The sequence below is a fragment of the Castor canadensis genome, chromosome 6 (genome assembly GCF_047511655.1).
Source record: "Castor canadensis chromosome 6, mCasCan1.hap1v2, whole genome shotgun sequence".
NCBI lineage: Eukaryota > Metazoa > Chordata > Mammalia > Rodentia > Castoridae > Castor > Castor canadensis.
The window spans coordinates 30,797,265-30,817,510 of NC_133391.1; the positions used below are offsets into that span (position 1 = coordinate 30,797,265).

Genomic DNA, 20,246 nt, shown 5'->3' on the forward strand with positions numbered 1-20,246 from the left:
GAAGGGGAGTGTTGTGCATATTCATGGGGGAAGACACATTCATAAGAACTTATATGTCTAAATTTTTACTTTCCCAATATTCTGATGTATGTAATTTTGTGAATTTTATAAATGTCTATTTGGCACCAATCAGCATATTATGAACTTATCAGTGTATTTACAAGTATGTATGTTAACACACACAAATAGAAATCAATACAGACTACTTACTATATGAAATCTTTATAGTAAGAAATATTATGAAATCTTGCTGCAACAGACCTTCCTGAATGCAACCTTAGTATTTAACACAAGTAAGATAAAAGTTTTGTAGGGAAAAAAGATAGAACAATAGAAGCACCAATAACAGTAGACCTCTCACCAGAAACTTGGTCAGCAGGTCATGAAGGGTTGATTTCGAGCCCTGAAAGAAAATAACTGCCAAAATTGCTTACTATATCCAGCAAAGTTATCCTTTGGAATTGAAAGAGAAATAAAGATCTTCTAAGATAAGAATAAATTAAGGGAATTCATAACCGTTAAGCGAGCACTAAAAAACAGCTTATAGAAAACCTACAACCAGAAGAGGAAGCAAGAGAAATACAATTCATGAACAAATCTCAGTAGAAGAGGAGAAAAGCAAATAAAAATTAGGAAAGAACTAAGTATTATTAATTCAATAAGTCATCAAACATCTAAAATGAATAAGTAAGAAGGAAGTGAACAGAGATTATTCAAAACAACCCAAAGAAAACCAACAAAGTGACAAGAATGATTTTTATCAACAACCCTGGATGTAAATGATCTTAATTCTCTAATTAAAAGACATAGACTGTGGCTGATTGGATTAAAAAATTAACATGTAAGAATTTTGCTGTCTGCAAGAAATGCTCCTCACTGCCAAAGATATGCATAGACTAAAAGTGAAAGGATGGGATATTTCAAGTAATGCAATCCAAAAGTGAGCAGAAAGTAGCTATACTCATCTGATAAAACAGACTTCATGTCAAAATTTTCCAGAAGAGACAAAGAAAGTTTGTACTTGTTAATAAAGGGAATGATCCATCAACAAGATATAATGACTGTAAATATACATATACTGAACTTCAGAAGACCCAATTTTGTGAACATTAGTGTGTTTTCCTCCTTATTGAAACTCTGCCCATTAATAGATGTTGAAATATCATTTGATCAAATTTTTTTATTGAACCAATATATGTAGAAAGAAATGACAATAACCCAAATAAAGGTCTACACTAAACAAATACAGGAATATCATGACTAATGGTGATGAGTAGAATCTTTTATATTAATGCCACAATTTAAAAAGCTTTACAATAGAGCAATTAGTCAATGTAATGAGAAAAGAAGACTAAAAAGTAACGTTTGAATTAAACTGACAAAACCAGCTTTATTTTTCTTAGAGATATGCTTTTACCTTTGGATAATCCAATGTCATATTATCAAATAGAATATATTTAGAAAAATTGCTAAAGATGATATTGCTATTCACCAGTAATGACTATTAAGAATGTGATATTTGAAAGTAGATCTTTTGTATAGTAGCAATAGAAACTAGATGGGACCTGGAAATGTTTCATATTTTATTGAGATATTTACTAAATTGTACTGACCAACATAAAATATCTGAGTAAATGTATATATATATATTATTCTGACATAGATCATATCAATTCCTTGAGGTAGTTATTGTGTCAAAATCCTCATGTCCAATGTAATCCCAATGAAATCTACAATGAATTTCAGGAATACTGTAAAATTCCTAGATCTTTTCATTAAATTGGAAACAATTATGTATTAAATATAGTTTAGATGAAACCCTTTCTAAATAGTGAAGTGTGAGAAACAAACTTGTTAATAGTATTATTGATTTATGAAGACTGAGTGTGAAAGAAGATGTATTAAATCTCAATCATTCTCCAAGATTTTCATTTTGGAAATTATAGGACAATATTTCATATCTTATAGTTCCTTAGAATTGTCTCAGAGGCCAAATGAAATATATGGATGGTGATAATGAGTGTATGTCTATGTTTATGGCTTGTAAACAATAAAGTGATATATATATATATATATATATATGTACACATACACACACACACACACACACACACACACACACACATATATATATACACTAATGACCAGAATCCAATTCTTTTTTTGAGATTCCTTATGGGAAAGTGAGATTTATTTGATAGTAAAATCTGAAAACTTACATATCAGTTTCTTTAAATATTTCTACATAGATGTAACAGTACTATTAAAATAAACCCTCATCGAAGTCATGTTCTGATAAGTAAATTCCATGTATCAATTTAGGCATTTACTGTATGGCTTGTGTATTTGGTTTTAAAATTTTACTAGTTGACATTTAAATTTGATACACTCAAATTATGTAGAGATTAGAGAAGACAAAAATACAAAACAATGAAAGAAAATATGTTTTCATTTGCATGCTAGCAAATGAGAACTCAAGTTCACTCTACTACCTTCTATATTGCAGACTAGGGCAAGATCATGGAAAATATGCATAGGAGTTATTTTGAGTTGTTTGGTAATAAAAATATTTCTTGTAAAATACCTTTGCACGCACTCATTTGCACTTCATGGTGCTTTTTTGTTTGAATATGGTCACAGAATTTGGAAGAACACATGAATGCTATTGCACATCTAGAAATAACTGCTGATAGAAGTTTAGGCCAAGAAATTAAGAAATCACAACCAGGGATATTAGTCTTGACCTTTCTTTTCACACAAGGTACATTTACTACTGAACATCACATTACATTAGTAATAAGAAGATTTTTCTTGGAAATTTTGCCCAAGTCTTCACAGCACTGATAAAATGCACTGACTGGGTCAGGAGATCGAAGCCTTTCTCAGGTGATTGAACTCTCTCCATTTTGATCATCTCCAGAGTTACTTTGCTTTGTGATAGTTAATATTACTGATTCACCCTGGTTCATAAAGTGCACAAGTAAGAGTTATTTTTCCTGTTGACTGGGCAGTATCCATCTGTTTTGATACCTGGGTTGCTACTTCATGTAGCGTATTTTATTTGCTTGAAGCAGCAAATTTCTCCAACAATGGTTTTCATCACTTAAAGAGATGTGCAACAGTGTCTTTGCAGTGATACTATTGGGAGTGCTGGTTTTTGACTTTCTATGGTAAGCACAAGTGAGACTATGCAAGTGTAAGAATACAAAGGAAACTTGACTTGCAAGACCAAGTTGAGGTACAGTATAAGCCTTGTAAATGACTGCATTTACTCTAGTGAACTTCATACCTGCTATTTCACAGATCTTCAGCAGGTCTGTGTCCTTCTGTTAATCCACTCCCGGTATAAACATCCCAGGAACATGTAGCAAAGGACCCTAAGTTCCCAGTCCCAAGGTTCATAGCAAAGGCTTATGAAATGTGGTCTCTTCTCTGTGTCTCTCTCATCAGATTGGAGTTCTAAAAGCCTGCTGAAGGAACCAGCCATCTTGTTTTGCCATTCTTCTGTCTTGATTTGGGGAAACAAGAAGCTAGAATAGACCTTTCTGTCAGTTCTGTGGCAAGTGAGGTACAGCATGATAAAATGAAAACCTTGATGCCCATAGAACAAAAAAGATACATGGTGTGACTTTTAGTAGGAATGAAATTGATGGAGTCAATCACCTTTATCTTGTAGTCAATCACCTTTATCTTTCTGCCACCTTTTCACGAATTTATGTATTTGAATAATTTGTAAAGATATTCCTAAAAAGTCCATGACTCATGCTTATAAATAAAAGAATATACAAATTTGTGTGTTTGGGTACACATATGAGAACTAAAAGAAAGTTTGTCAAAGATCCACCCTTTTTAAAAAGAAAAGAACATACACTGATTTTTTTCTTGTAAAAAGCCTAATCATGCAAAATAAGTGAGGAAGTTTTTCAGAATTAGAAGCCATGTGTTTTTCACATCCATATTATAATTTATCTTCTACTTGAAGTACTTATGATTTATATTTATATGTTTATAGAACTGTCAGTTTATCAATCATTGTACTCTGGTTTACTGAATGTGCTCATTGCCCAGAATTGGGTGAGGGACTGTGGCTTTCCTCTTAAAAGCAATGTTCAGACTCAACACTGACTCTGAAAGTCACTGCCCCTCACTCAGGAGCTGCCTTGTTTTGCTTTTGGCATGTAAATTTAGGGGACTAATTTTGTTGATATTCTTACCTTGTCTGGAAAAGACTGTCTTTCCCTAGGAGCTGTTGCTCAAGTGCAAACCTGAAGTGTTTCTAATCCAAAGTGAAAGGTACAGTGTCAGGAAAGCTCTTCACAGCTGAGTGTGAGGATCCAAGTTTTGTGTCTTTTCTAAGAGACTATGAAGTTCTAGTACCAGCACCCACTCCATATGGTCCCACTCCTTAGATTGTTTTGAATTTCTCTTTGTCTTCTTTCTAGAGTTTAACTTTGTTTTCTGGAAAGAGTCAAGTCAGACTGAACTACCTGTGTCTATACTCTTGATATGTTTGTGCTTATATTCTGCAGTTTTTCCTTAAAATTTTCCTACGCTATCCTTTTATGCATTCTCCATCTTTCTATCCTCAAATTATAGGACATTTGTGAAGATTTTCAATATATATGGATCTACTTTCTTTGCTCAGTATTCAAGGAACTGAGGATGGGGTCTGCTGTATATACTGCAATACCCCGTATCTTTCTCTGCAATCTGTAAGGTTCATGACATACATTTTTCTACTGTCTTGGTTGTTGTTGCTGAATTCGTTTCCTTGGTCCCTGGCTTATTCTTTAACTGTTGAAGAGGAACAATTTTGTCATGCTCCTTATTCCCCATATCAACCTGACAGTTTATAATCCTTCATTTTCCTTGGTGCCCATATCAACGATCATGAAACAAATGTTGGGGGCGATAGGAGGTGGATTATATCTGAAGCTTTTGTACTAATGGGAAAATTTGTACTACTGGGCAAGAAGAAGCTCAGGAGGAGGAGCCTTGTTGCTATGTGGATGAACTCATTCATCTATATATCTGACATAGGGAGAACAAAGGGATTTTGTAGCAGGGAGGAGGGCCAGAAAAGAAACAGACAGGCCTGTGCTCTGATAACGTAGCAGGGGGGAAGGAATGGCATAGCAGAGAGATGAAACTAAATCTAAAACATGAAGAAGGTCATGTAGCACTGGGGGTGAAGTAGCCAATAGAGTTACATGTAACTATATATGGGTTAAACCTTGCTTTTTGCATCTGTAATCTGCTTGCAAGGGTATGTAAGGTGAGACCCCTTTCTTCTCAGGGCTCAGATTTGGACACGAGTCCGCTGAGTCTGTGCCAGCACAATAAAGTGTCGCTTCCTTGCCTCAGAGTCTCGTGTCTCTGTTTCAGTTTCCTATAATATTTTTCCCTGTTTTAATAAGGGAAAAAAAACCCTTATTAAAATAATTTAAAGTTCATGAATATTTACATTTAATAATCTACAATACATACTTGAGAGCAATTTTTAAGCAATGTCTTCACCATATACCTCTAAGTATGAGCAAGGTGCATAAAAACTGTTGAGTGAGTTAGCAATAATTGCACTGTAAGAAAAAGTGAAGTCTAATAAATGGGCTTTTATGGATAAGTTTGTGTATGTCTGTGAGTATGCATGTCTTTCTAAAAACTAAAATGGTAAGTATTCTTGGCATAAGGCATTCAATAATGATTTTTAAAAGATTATTAGAAATAACCAACAGTTTCTAGGAGGAATTTAGGACAACATAGGCATAGGTCTGTGTATAGACTTAATTTTAAAGTGTTTAAAGAATCACACTGGACTGGAGGTATAGCTCAAGTGGTAGAGCACCTGCTTCGCCAAGCATGATGTCCTGAGTTCCAAACCACAGTCTCAAAAGCAACAAAAGAATCACAGTGATTAGGAAGTTCTATACAACAGTTTAGATTCTTACTGCCTTTTATATGGATTAGAATTTGTAATGTTCCTTGCCAAGATCTTAAGTATTCAGATTAAAATAAATAGATAAGGCAAAAAAGAAAATCAATGCAAATAAATACATCTTTATTTACATGCTAGGATATGGCAACCCAGCATCTCCTTCATCAACTACAAAGGACTCCAGGTATGGTGTGGAAGATATCAGTAGCTGGATGAACTTTCTGCATGGTTTGGGAAACTGCAAGTTTTTTGTGAAGAAATGTATGAACTGAGTCATTAGGAAATCTTGTTTGCTTATTTGATATTTTATGTGCAAGTTTTAAAGGGAGTATGCTTCATGTTTTTAAGAATTAGACATAGATTGAATTTTAGATGAATATATGAACAAATCTTCAGCAGTGACATTAGAACCTGAGGCATTCTCTTACAGACAATGGGTGGTGTTGCACAGAGCACATTCACAACCATTTTAAGTGTGGAATTCATAATGGGATTTTTAGGAAATGGATTCATAGCACTGGTGAACTGCATGGACTGGGTCAAGAGAAGAAAGATGTCTTCAGTTGATCGAATCCTCACTGCTTTGGCAATTTCTAGAATTGGTTTTATCTGGGTAGTCTTACTAGATTGGTGGGTCTCTGTACTTTTCCCAACTTTATGGATGACTGGAAAAATGATGAGAATTATTTATATTTCCTGGACAGTGACTAATCATTTTTGTCACTGGCTTGCTACAAGCCTCAGCATCTTTTATTTTCTTAAGATAGCCAATTTTTCTAACTCTATTTTTTTCTATCTTAAATTTAGAGTTCAAAAGGTGGTTTTGGTGACTATGATGGTGTCTCTGGTTGTCTTGTTTTGGAATATTGTAGCAATAAACACATATATGGATATGCGTATGGATGGATGTAAAAGAAATACGTCTTACAGTAACAGTTCAAGTAACTATGCACAACTTTCCAAATTGTTTTCCTTCACCAACCCTATGTTCATGTTCATACCATTTTCTGTGTCTGGAACAACTTTTCTCCTGCTAATCTTCTCCCTGTTGAGACATTTGAAGAAGATGCAGCACAATGCCAATGGATCCAGAGATGCCAGCTCCCTGGCGCACATAAAAGCCTTGCAGACTGTGACTGCCTCTCTCTTACTGTATACCATTTTCTTTCTGTCACTGTTTATAAAGGTTTGGAGCTCTGAGGTTCAGCAGAGATACCTGATCCATTTGTTTGTCAGGAATGTTGGAGTTGCTTTTCCTTCAGGCCACTCATTTGTCCTGATTCTGGGAACCAGTAAGCTGAGACGGGCTTCTGTTTTGGTGCTGTGGTGGCTGAGGTGTAGGTGCAAAAGTGTGTAACTATTGGCTCCATAGGTTATTTAGGGAAGAACCTTTCATGTTTTAGAGGAAAACCAGATCACAAGTAATTCTTGCATTTTAAAATTTGTGTATTGTAAATATTCTGTTGTATGTAACATTCTGAATATGGAAAGATAACCTATGGAATAAGCACTACTCAAACACATTGCAACCTTTGTATACATGTAAAAGTATGTATTTTAATATCCTTAAACACAGAAGGATATGAATGGGGTCATTTGAAATGCAAGAAATTTTTATAACAAGTAACATGAACTTGTTTCACTAATTAGTTTTTCTGAGCTATTAAAACGAGAAACTTACTAAACTGTGGGTGCTTTTGTTAGAGGGAAGATAAATAAAGTTCCATTTAATTAAATCACTGACCTTTTACTCAGTTTTATAGCCTTATAATGTGAAGTTTAATTCTGAACTAAAATACCAACACATAAAGGTGTATGGAACAATGCTATATGAAAAGAAATACTCTATTAGATCAAAGTATCAATATTTAATGAAAGATATTTGAACTAATTTAAGGAAAAAATGATAAATAAAGCACAAAAATTTAGGGCCATCAGTATTTTAAAAAATAGAGTACCAAAATAAAGCAATCAAATTTATTAGAATTTTCCAATTATGGTGGTACACAAGTGTAATTCCACCACTTGGGAAACTGAGGCAAGAATATCTCCAGTTCTAGCCAGTGTGGGTTATGTACCCAGATCTTGTCTTCAACATTCCCCCAAATAATTATTAAAATTTGATGAAATTCTAAATCACTACACAGTAAAAATATTAAGTGTGTTACAAACTGATAGAACAAGCAGAACTGGTAATTATGAGGATGTGAATTAACTCAGTAAGTTTAATTTAATTGATAAATGTATAGTCTTTTACCAATGGAGGACACATGACCATTTCAAAGGAACATTTAACTTTCTCAAAAACATACTATTAATGAGCCAAAAAGTTATCAATATACACAGAATATATTCTCTTATTGTCACAATTAAGTAACACTTCAATAAAATATTAATAATAATATTGATACAATTCTATAAGTTGGGACAAAAATAATATTCTAGTACAATCATAGGTAAAATAGAAAAAAGACACCATATTACAATTAAGCTCCACTTCATATTGAGCAATAAAGACAGCATGAAGTTGATGTTTATAAATTTCATCCAAATTTATAAAATTCATGTCTATGAATACACTTGTGAAAAAATGTTTAAGAGGTAAATGGCTTGGATATTTAACCAAAACAGATAAAAATGAATGACAAAATAATCTTTAAAAACTGGAAATCAATGAAGTAGAAGAAAAATGTTTACTTAGTGTATTATATAGAGAAAACTAGGCTCAGGGCTTTTTGTGTTTAATCCTGAAGACAGTGCCACCACTTTTGGTCACAAGGAAAAGGAAAGTAAAAGAGATTAAGTACCTTGGCCAAGATCCCATAGCAAGACAATGGCAAAATAAAATTGTTAGTACAAGCAATCTGATTCTATAGCTTACATCCGTACTGCATTGCAGTCCCCATAGATGGGCATCCACTGGTGTCTATGGGGACTGGCTTCAGTATTCTCTATGGATACCACAATCCATAGAAGCTTAATTGCTATATAAAAATGACTTAATATTTGCATATAACTTGTATAGATCCTCCCTTACACTTTCTATCATGTCTAGACTTGTAATGATAAACACAAATACTGTATAAATAGTTGTCAGGAAATAGTTTAGGGAATAGTAACAAGATAAGGGTTTTGCATATATTCAGTAGTAACGAAACACTATTTTCTGGTTTTTTTTTTATCTGAAGTTGTTTGATTCTGCTGATGTGAAACCTCTGGAAATGGAAGGCCAGCAGTAAAAACAAAAGAAGAAATTAATGACATAGAAATGAAAAATTAAATAGGTGAAGATAAAAACGAAATTTTCTCGTATAAGTCAATGCAGATAAAAAAAGCGTGTGTAGGTAGTATTAGAAACAGAATAATAAAACACAGAACAGCTCTGGCAAGTCTTCTGACTGTAAGCAGTTTTCATAACAACAAGGAGGATTTGTGATCAGGTGTAGGCAATGGATTTCCACATGTTTCTGGTGAATAAGCTCAGTTAACCATGACTGGGTCATCCTATTATAGGGTTTTGTTCTTATTCATGTATATGTGTGTGTGTGTGTGTGTGTGTGTGTGTGTGTGTGTGTGTTTATGTGCATGTGTGTGAAACAGAGAGGGGTGAGGGGGGAGAAATAGAGAGTGAGAGAGAGAGAGAGAGAGAGAGAGAGAAAGAGAAAGAGATTGAGAGATGTTCTTGGTTTGGTGGTATATCCTATTCCTTCTTTACTCTGTTGAGTTAACTTACATCTTTCTAATCAATCTGTCACTATTCTGTGGCCTGTTCTAGTCAATAGTTCTTCGTCTTCAATGATATTTTTGGTCAAATTTCTGTGTGGTTTGTTTTCTGATTGAACTGTAACTATTGACAGATGTTGAAATACCATCTGATCATTTTTTTCACAAAACCAATTTATGTGAAAGGAAATGGTAATAACCAACTAAGAGGTGTGTACTAAACAAATATAGTGACATTATGGTTAATGGTGAAATGTAGACTCTCTTCTGCTAATGCCATCATTAAGTTTCATATTGAAGTTATTAGTCAGCACAATAAGAAAAGATAAAAAATAGGAAAATTTGGATGAAAAGGGAAAACATAATTTTCTTGGAGATAATGTTTTCTTAGAGATAATTCAATCCTATTCAATCTACAAGGAAATAAATACTTATTAAAATAATAAATATTTAGCAACAAATAAAATAATTAGATACACTATTCACAAGAGATGACTGTCAGAACATGATATTTGAAAGTAGCCTTTTTTATAGTAGCTGATAAAAAAAACCTAGAAGGGGCCTTGTAATAAGTCCAATATATTACACCTAATCACAACATTTACTAATCTGTGTTAAGGAAAACAACAAGATTTGAAAAATGTTGATTCATACCAAGTTCTTGAGTAAATAGAACCAAATACTTTTTTTGGATTCTTTTTATTAGTGTGTAATAATTACACAAATGGTTTTTTTTTTAAATTCCATACATGCATATAGTGTAATTTAATCAATTTAACACATCTACTATGTTATTTTTCATTGTTCTATTAGTATATATAAATGTATATATTAAATACATCAACTATATTTACCCTACTTTATCACCTCCATTCATCCTCCCCCTCTCAAAGAAACCCATCCCTTACAGGACCTGTTTTACAGTCCTGTCCTTCATTTTTATTTCCAAAGTCAATCTATTGCTTTCTTACTCCTCTCTCCCTTTTAAAAAGAACTTTAGCAGGCTTCATTTGTCTACTGATATACATGCATGTAGCTATTGTGTCCAAATATTTTGTCCAATGCAATTTCAATGAAAATCACAATGAATTTCAGGAATTTCTATAAAACTCCCAAATATTTTAATTAAACAATGAACCTTTAAATTGTGAAGTCAATAGGTTTGGTCACTTTACCTATCAGAAACTATTCTCATATGCAAATTCCATACAATAACTCATGTCTTACAGATGTTTAGAATTGTTCTCAAAATCCAAATAAAACTTGTGGTGGCTGTGGTAGTGCTGGGTGGGTATATGTGCTTATTGCTTTTAAGCAATAAAACTATGTATAATACTAGTTTCCCTCATCCAAATATAGAAGAGTTCAGATGTCCTAGGGCTACCTAAAGAAAAAGTAGGAAGGTTTTGATAGAAAAAACTTGGAAAACCTTTGGATGAGTTGTTTAAACTTTTCTCCCTGGATCCAATTTCATTATTTTTTTATAATAAATTCTCAATTTCAGTGAATTGTACAGGTCACCACCATATGAATAAGGCTCATTGATGAATTTGGATATTTTGGGCATGTTTTATTTAAAAGGTTAAAAAATTTTACTAGCTGACGTGAATTTGATGGACTCAAATTATATAGAGTTTAGACAAGAAAAACACCTGCAAAACCGTGAATGAGAATATGTCTTCATTTGCATGCTAGCAAATGAGAATTCAGATTTCACACCAACATTAACTTTGAAGAAGTGCAGCTGAGGGGAAGGATACAAAGTATACTATCAGAGTTATATTTTGAGCTGATTTGGGAATGATAGTGTTTTCAAGTTCAAAAAGAAAACATCAAATTCTTCTCTTAGCTTATTGTGGGTCTTCTGTGCTTGACATTGTTCATAGAATGTAAAAGAAAACAATTTAATGCACATCCAGAAATCAGGTGCTGGTAGAACTTTAGGTCAAGGGATTATAAATCAGAACCATAGCTAAGCTGGATTTTCTCTCCAGAATTGACAAATTTACTACTAGCATGATTCTCATACAAGTGATGGCAGAATTTTTTTTTTTGAAATTTTGTCCATGTCGTCCTAGTTCAAGTGAGTATCATTGAGTGGGTCAAGAAACAAAATATCTCTTCAACTGATGAATTTCTTTCTGGTCTGGCTGCTTTCAGTATTGTTTTGCTTTGAGAAAGTTAATATGCTGATATTAAACTATGAATAGTCCAGCTTTATGTAGTAGAAAAGTAAGAATTGCTATTCTTATTGCAATAACCAACCATTAGACTAATGGCTTGCTATAAGCCTCAGAATATATGTGGAAATACATTACAATAACTCAATAAAAGGTATACAGTAAACAGATACAGAAATACTATGATTAATGGTGAAATGTGGAATCTTACATTAATGCTACAATTTAAAAAAATTTTTAATAAAGTTTTTAATAAATCACATTTCAATGAAAATGAGAAAACAGATTGTGTTTTTACATATGAATAATTCAATGTAATCCACAAAGAAAAAAATACTGAGATTATGGAATAGAATAAGTATGCTTTAAAAAATTTCCAAATATGATATTAAGATATAGGCATTCACCAGAAATGACTATTGATAATCTGATATTTGAAAGCAGATTTTTGCACAGTACCAATAGAAACTAGATGGGGTCTAGATATCATGTTTTATGACTAGAGATCTTATTTTATTGAGATATTTACTAAGCTGTATTGAAGAAAATAAAAGAAGACCTGAGTAAATGTAAATACATATGTAATTCTTAGGTAAATCCCAAGGCCAAAAGTAATCCCAATGAAACCTATGATAGATTTCGGGAATACCATAAAGTTCCTGGATCTTTTCACTAAACTGGAAAAATTGAATACTAAATATTGTTCAGATAAAACCCCTTCTGAAAGACTTCTGTGTAAGAGACATACTTGTTAATATTATTGATTAAGAGGCTAGAGTGTAAAAGAAGGGGTTTTAAATCTTAATAAATTCTCTAAGATTTATTTTTCATTTTGGAAATTACAGGATAATATTTCATATATTGTTGTTCCTTAGCATTTTCTCAGAAGTCAATTGAAATATGTAGATGGCGATAATAATGAATGTGTGTCTGTGTTTATGGCTTGTAAACAATAAAGTTCTCTATAAATACTAGTGACGAGAACCCAAGTTTTTAGAGATTCCTTGTGGGAAAGTGAGAATTATTTGATAGGAAAATTTGGAAAACTTGCAGCTTAGTTTCTTTAAACACCATTACATGGATGAAACAACACTGTTAAACCCTCACTCAAGTCATGTCCTGATCATTAAGTTTCATCCATCAATTTGGTTTATGTATTAGGGTTTAAAATTTTACTAGCTGACATTTAAACTTGGTACACTCAAATTATGTAGAGATTAGAGAAGACAAAAATACAAAACAATGAAAGAAAATATGTTTTCATTTGCATGCTAGCAAATAAGAACTCAGGTTTCACTCTACCATCTGCTACTTTGGAAACTATGGTAAGGTTATGGTCAATATGCATAGGAGTTATTTTGAGTTATTTGCTAATAAAAATGTTTCCATAAAACACCTTTGAATCATTTATTAGACTACTGTGTGCTTAAATGCTATCACTGAATTTAAAAGAAAACAGGAACCTAATTGAACCTCCAGAAATAAGTGATGATAGAAGTTTAGGTCAGAAGATTAAGAAATCACAGCCAGGGATATTATCTTGACTTTTTTTTCAGATATGGTAAGTTTATCACTGAACATTGCTTCTATTCTAGTAATACAAACTTATTCTTGGAAAATTTGCCCAGGTCTTCACAGCACTGATAAAATGCACTGACTAGATTAGGAGAACACAGCCCACTTCAGGTGATTGAACTGTCTCTGTTTTTGTCATCTCCAGAGTTATTTTGATTTGTGAAAGTTAATATACTGATAGCCAACTATGATTTTCCCTGGTTCATATAGTACACCAGCAGGAGTTATTGGTCCTATTGGCTGGGGGGTGTGCAACAATTTTGGTCCATGAGTTGCTAAATATACTCGGCATATTCTATTTGCTTAAGACAAAATTTTCCCACCAACATTTTTCTTCACCTAAAGAGAAGAGTAAGAGTGTCTTTGCAGTGCTACTGTTAGGGGTGGTGCTGGTTTTCATCTGCTCTAGTAATCAAGTATGGTATAAGAATATGAAGGAAACATGACTTGGAAGTTCAAATTGGGGGCCATTATAAACCTTGAAGATATGACCATATTCACTCTGGTCAACTTCACAGCCTTTACTTCATAACAGATCTGTGTTCTCCTGTCAATCCACTCCCTGTACAAAGCTCCCAAGAAGATGTGGCTGAATGGCAAATGGTCAAGATTCCAGCACCGAGGTTTACATGAAGGTTTTGCTAAGTGTGGTTCTCTCTCTCTCTCTCCTTCCCCTTATATCAGCTTGGAGTTCTAAAAGACTTTTGAATGAACTAACCCTTTTGTCTTGCTGGCATACTGGCACCTGCTTTTCAAGCCAGATTTGGGGAAACAAGAAGCTAAAACAAGTCTTTCTCTCACTTCTGTTGTAGGTGAGGAAATTCATGAAAAATGGAAACCTTCATGTCCATAAACCATAGTCACAGAGTGTGACTTCTAGTAGAAATCCAATTAATGGGTTCATAAACTTTATGCTTCCTGCCACTTTTTCAAGACTTTGTGTATTTTGAATAATTTCCAAAGGTATTCTTAGAAAGTCTATTCCATGCTTTATACATAAAAGGATATATGACTTTGTTTTTGTAAGGATGTATGAAAAATATAAGAAAGTTTGTAAAACATACTTTAAAAAAAAAACATACCATTAATGTTTTTTGAAAAGACTTAAAATACAAAGTAGGTTAGGAAATTTTCAGATTTAGGAAGCCATATTTTTTTGATATATGAATTAAATTTTGTCCTCCATTTGAAGTATTTATAATTTATATTTATATATTCTGTTGCACTGTCAGCTTATCAGTCATTGTACTTTGATTCACTGAATGAACTCATTGCTCAGAATTGGGTGAGGAACTGTGGCTTTCTACTTAAAAGACAATGTTTAGACTCAACACTGACTCTGAAAGGCACTGCCCCTCAGGAGCTGACTTGTTTTGATTTTAGCTTGTAATTTTAGGAGACTAATTTTGTTGTCACTCTCACCTGTGCTTTCCTAGGAGCTGCTGCTCAAGTGCAAAACTAAAGTGTTTCTGATCCAAAGTAAAAGATGCAGTGTGGGGCTCAGGGAAGCCCCTTAGGACTGAGTATGGGGACCCAAGTTCTGTGTCTTTTCTAAGAGCCTCTGAGGTTCTAGTACCAGCACCCACTCCATGCAGCCCCATTCCTCATGTTGTCTGAATTTCTCTGTCTTCCTTCTAGGGTTTATCTTCATGACCTGGAGAGAGTTAAGTCAGACTGAACTACCCGTTTCTATACTCTTGATATGTTTGTGCTTGTATTCTGCAGAGTTTTTCCTTAAAAATTTCCATGGTATCCTGTTATGCCATCTTTATATTTCTCTCTTTAAATTATAGCATATTTGTGAGGGTTTTCAATGTACACGTATTCACTTTCTTTGCTCAGTATTCTCCAAGGCACTGAAGATGGAGTCAGCACTATACACTGGAATAACCCATGTTTTTAATCTGCGTTCTGTGAGGTTTATACCAAACACATATTTTCCCACTGTGTTTTAGTTGTTGGTGAATTTGGTCCCTGACTTACTCTGTAAGAGTAGTAGAGAAACAATTGTGTCCTACTGCTCATTCCCCATCTCGACCAGGCGTCATTTAATTCTTTGTTTCCCTTGATTCCTACAGTGATGATCATGGAACAGATGTTGAAGGTGAGGAGAGGTGGATAAAATCTGCAAGTGTTTTGTTCTAATGGAGAGTTACCCTGACTGGGCAAGGGAGACCGAGGATGAGGAGGATTCTTGCTGTGGATGAACTCATTCATCTCCATGTCTGCTTTAGGGAGGCAAAGAGATTTCTACCTCTTTTCAGAAGTACAGACAAAAAATAATGTAAGGTTCCTGGATATTTACTTTTAGTAATCTACAATATATACTTGAGGGCAGTTTTTAAACAATGTCCACTAAGACCAAGCAAGATGTATAATAAATGTTGACTGAGTAAGCAATAATTGCAATGGAAGTAAAAAAAAGGATTTGTATTCAAATAAGTGGGTACTATAGGTAAGTTTGTGTATGTCTCTGAGTATGCATGCCTTTCTAAAAGGCAAAATGGTTAGTATTATTGTTAGAATAATGCATTCAAGAAACCAAGAAATCTGGTAAAAATCTTTTTACCAGATTACTGGGATAACTGACAGTTTGTAGGCAGAGCTTTGGACAGCATAGGCATAGGTCTGTGTGTAGACCTAATTTGGAAGAGTTTAAAGAATCACAGCAAATAGGAAGTTCCATACATCAGGTTAGATCCTTACTACCTTCTATATGGGTTACAATTTGTAATATTCCTTGCCAAGAACTCAAGTAACCAGATTAACATATGTAGAGAAAGCAAAAAGAAAGTCAATGCAAATAAATAAATCTTTATTTGCATGTCAGCACATGGGAATACAACACTTCCTTCATCCTTGACTACAAAAGACTGCAGACTACTTTGTGGAAAATAACAGTAACTGGATGACTTTTTTTTGCATGGTTTGGGAAACTGCAAGTTTTTCATGAAGAAATTTATGAACTAAATCACTAGGAAATCTTGATGTTTGTTTGTTTAATATTGCATATGAAAGTTATAAAGGGAATATGCTCCATATTTTTAAGAATTAGACATAGATAGAATTTTAGATGAATATATTAACAAATTTTCAGCAGTGACATTAGAACCTGAGGCCTTCCCTTACAGACAATGGGTGACGCTGCACAGAGCACATTTGTGACAATTTTAAGTGTGGAATTTATAATGGGAGTTTTAGGAAATGGATTCATAGCCCTGGTGAACTGCATGGACTGGGTCAAGAGAAGAAAGATGTCTTCAGTTGATCGAATCCTCACAGCTTTGGCCATCTCCAGAATTGCTCTGCTCTGGGTAGTATTATTAGATTGGTGGACATCTGTACTTTCCCCAGCTTTATGGAATACTGGAAAAACGAGGAGAATTAATTATACCACCTGGATAGTGACTAATCATTTTTGTCTCTGGCTTGCTACAAGCCTCAGCATCTTTTATTTTCTCAAGATAGCCCATTTTTCTAACTCTATTTTTCTCTATCTTAAATTTAGAGTTCAAAAGGTGGTTCTGGTGACTATGTTGGTGTCTCTGGTTCTCCTGAGTTTGAATATTACAGTTACAAACACATATTTTGATATCTGCATATATGGATCTAAAAGAAATATGTCCTACAGTTCCAGTCCAAGTAACTCATCACATTGTTCCAAACTTTATTTTTTTACCAACCCTATGTTCCTGTTGGTGCCCTTTACTGTGTCTGGGACAACTTTTCTCCTGCTAATCTTCTCCTTGTTGAAGCATATGAAGAAGATGCAGCACAATGCCAATGGATCCAGAGATGCAGCTCCCTGGCGCACATAAAAGCCTTGCAGACTGTGACTGCCTCTCTCTTACTGTATACCATTTTCTTTCTGTTTCTTTTTGTAAACAGTTGGAGCTCTGGGGTTCAGGAGAGATATATGATCCGTGTGTTCATCTGGACTGTTGGAGTTGCTTTTCCTTCAGGCCACTCATTTGTCCTGATTCTGGGAACCAGTAAGCTGAGACGGGCCTCTGTTTTGGTGCTGTGGTGGCTGAGGTGTAGGTGCAAAAGTGTGGAATCATTGGATCCATAGATTATTTAGGGAAGAACCTGGCATGTTCTAGAGGAAAATCAGATAAGAAGTAATTCTTGTATTTATAAATACTGTGTGGTATTATAAATTAGAGAGAGAGAGAGAGAGAGAGAGAGAGAGAGAAAGAGAGAGGGAGAGAGAGTACAAGTGAGAGAGGGTTCTTAGTTTGGTGGTATATTCTAATACTAGTCCTAAGGACTAATATATGCTACTCTTTTGAGACAACTTACTTCTTTATAATTGATCTTTTATTATTCTATGGCCTGTTATAGTCAATTGTTCTTCATCTGTAATGATTTTTTGGTCAAATTTCTGTGTGATCTTTCTCCTGATTGAACTTTGACTATTAACAGATGTTCGCTGCATCAAAATATGTGTGAAGGGAAATGATAATAATCAAATAAGAAGTGTGCACTAAGCAAATGTAGTAATGTTATGGTTACTGGTGAAACGTAGACAGATTCTCTTATGCTGATGCTGATGCTAAGTTTTGTATTGGAATTAATAGCCAGTACCACGAGAAAAGATAAAATTATTAAAATTTGTGTCAAAAAGACAAAACAGATTTTCTTTTCTTAGAGATAGTGTTTTTATCTATGTATAAACCAATTCAGTCTACAAAGAAATAGTAGTAAGATTATCAAAAGGATAAATATTTTGCAAAATTGTTGAATACAATATTAAAGTGCAACTATTCATAAGTTATGACTTTTTACAACATGAAATTTGAAAGTAGCCTTTTCCATAATAGCAAGAAAAAAGGAAACAAAGTTCTAGAAGGGGGCTCAATATATTATATATTATCAAAACATTTATTAATTTTTTTATTAAAGAAAAAATCTCAAAAATGTTGATATATACTATGTTCTTGAGTAGATAGAATCAATTTGGTTTTAGTGTTTGTTATGACTCTTTTATATTTGTGCAAATTATTTGTAAAAGGGATTCCATTGTAATATTTCAATACACATATATAGTGTAGTTTGATCAATTCACCTCTTCTATTACTCTTTGCTATTCCCTTCCCCTTTACAAAACAATTTTAACAGATCTCATTATTCTGTGCTTACAGCTACTATACCAAATCTTTTCATTCAATGCAATTCCAATGAAAATCACAATGGATTTCAGGAATGTGTGTAAAACTACCAAATATTTTAATATTTTAAAAGTTTAAACAGTAAATTTTTTAAAGAGCAGAATCAAGAGGTAAACCTTTGTTCTCAGAAACACATTTTTCATATGCAAATTCAAAAGAGTAACTCCTGTCTTACAAATTAAATGTGTGGTGGCTGTGGTAGTGCTGAGTGTGTGTTGATGTTTACAGCTTCTAAACAATAAAGTGATTTATAAGTACTAGTTTTCAGCACTCAAAATATAGGGACGTTTAACTGTCCTGGGACATCCTACAGAAAAATAGGATTTTGATGGGAAAAGCTTAGAAAACCTATGGATCAGTTGTTTAAATTTTTCTCCCTGGTTCTGATTTTTAATGTATGATATATTTGATATATTGTAAGAACTTTTGTAAATGCTTCCACCCCATACAACAATAAAAACAAATGAATAAAAGTGTAAAAAAATTCTAAGTCGTAATGAATCATTCAAGTCACCTCCAGAAGACTAAACTTCAATAATGAATTTAGGTATTTTGGGCATGTTTTATATAAAAGGTTAAAAATTTTACTAGCTGACAGCTGAACCTGATATACTCAAATTATGTAGAATTTAGACAAGAAAAACACCTGCAAAACCATGAATAAGAATATGTCCTCATTTGCATGCTAGGAAATGAGAATTCAGATTTCACTTCAACATTAACCTTGAAGAACTGCAGCTGAGGGGAAGGCTATAAAGTATACTATCAGAGTTATATTTTGAGCAGATTCGGGAATGATGATGTTTTTAAGTATTAAAAGAAAACATCATATTCATCCTTTAGCCTACTGTCGTCCTTTTGTGCTTGACATTGTTCACAGAATGTAAAAGAAAATAACTTTAATGCACATCCAGACAGAAATCAGGTGTTGATAGAACTTTAGGTCAGGGGATTATAAATCAGAACCATAGATATGGTGTGTTTTCCCCTCGGAATTGACAAGTTCACTACTAGCATCATTTCCATATAGGTAATGCCAGAATTTTTTTCTGGGATTTTGTCCATGCCTTCCTAGTTCAAGTGAATTTCATTGAGTGGGTCAAGAGACGAAATGTCTCTTCAGCGGATGAATTTTTCTTTGGTCTGGGTGCCTTCCGAGTTGGTTTGCTTTGGAAAGTTGATATGTTGATATTAAATGATGATTAATCAACTTTATATAGTGGAAAGGTAAGAATTATTAATCTTATCGCTTATGCAGTAACAAACCATTAGACTAATGACTTAAAATTGTCTTCAGGATAGTTACTTGCTCAAATAGCAAGTTCTTCAACCTTATTTTTCTTCACATAGAAAGGACAGATAGAGCGTCATTTAGTGATATTGCTGGGGACTTTGATGCTTTTATTTTTTAACCCTGTGATGGTAAACATGTATGAGACACTGTACATAAATGAATATATAGAAAATGCAACTTCAAAGACAAATGAGTGATTCTGTAAACCTTTCAAAGATGACTGTGTTTATTCTAGTGAACTTTACACTCTTTATCACATCCTTGCTATGCTAATCTACTTCCTGAGTGAACTACTCAGGAAGATACAGCTCCATCACAGAGGATCCCAAAATCCCAGCACCAAAGTTCACATGAAGGCCACACAAACT

General features: G+C 33.7%; 2 protein-coding genes across 2 annotated transcripts; both read left to right on the top strand.

Moving 5' to 3' along the window:
* The first annotated feature begins 6,368 nt into the window (after positions 1-6,368).
* Positions 6,369-7,292, top strand: LOC109674387 (taste receptor type 2 member 113-like). The gene has a single exon (XM_020151362.1). It carries the CDS (start codon positions 6,369-6,371, stop codon positions 7,290-7,292), a length of 924 nt encoding a protein of 307 aa, XP_020006951.1.
* Positions 7,293-16,547: 9,255 nt separating this feature from the next.
* On the top strand, positions 16,548-17,485 carry LOC109674388 (taste receptor type 2 member 113-like). The gene is given in 2 exon segments (XM_020151363.2): positions 16,548-17,217; positions 17,220-17,485. Coding segments are annotated over 2 exon segments (936 nt in total).
* The last annotated feature ends 2,761 nt before the right edge of the window (positions 17,486-20,246 follow it).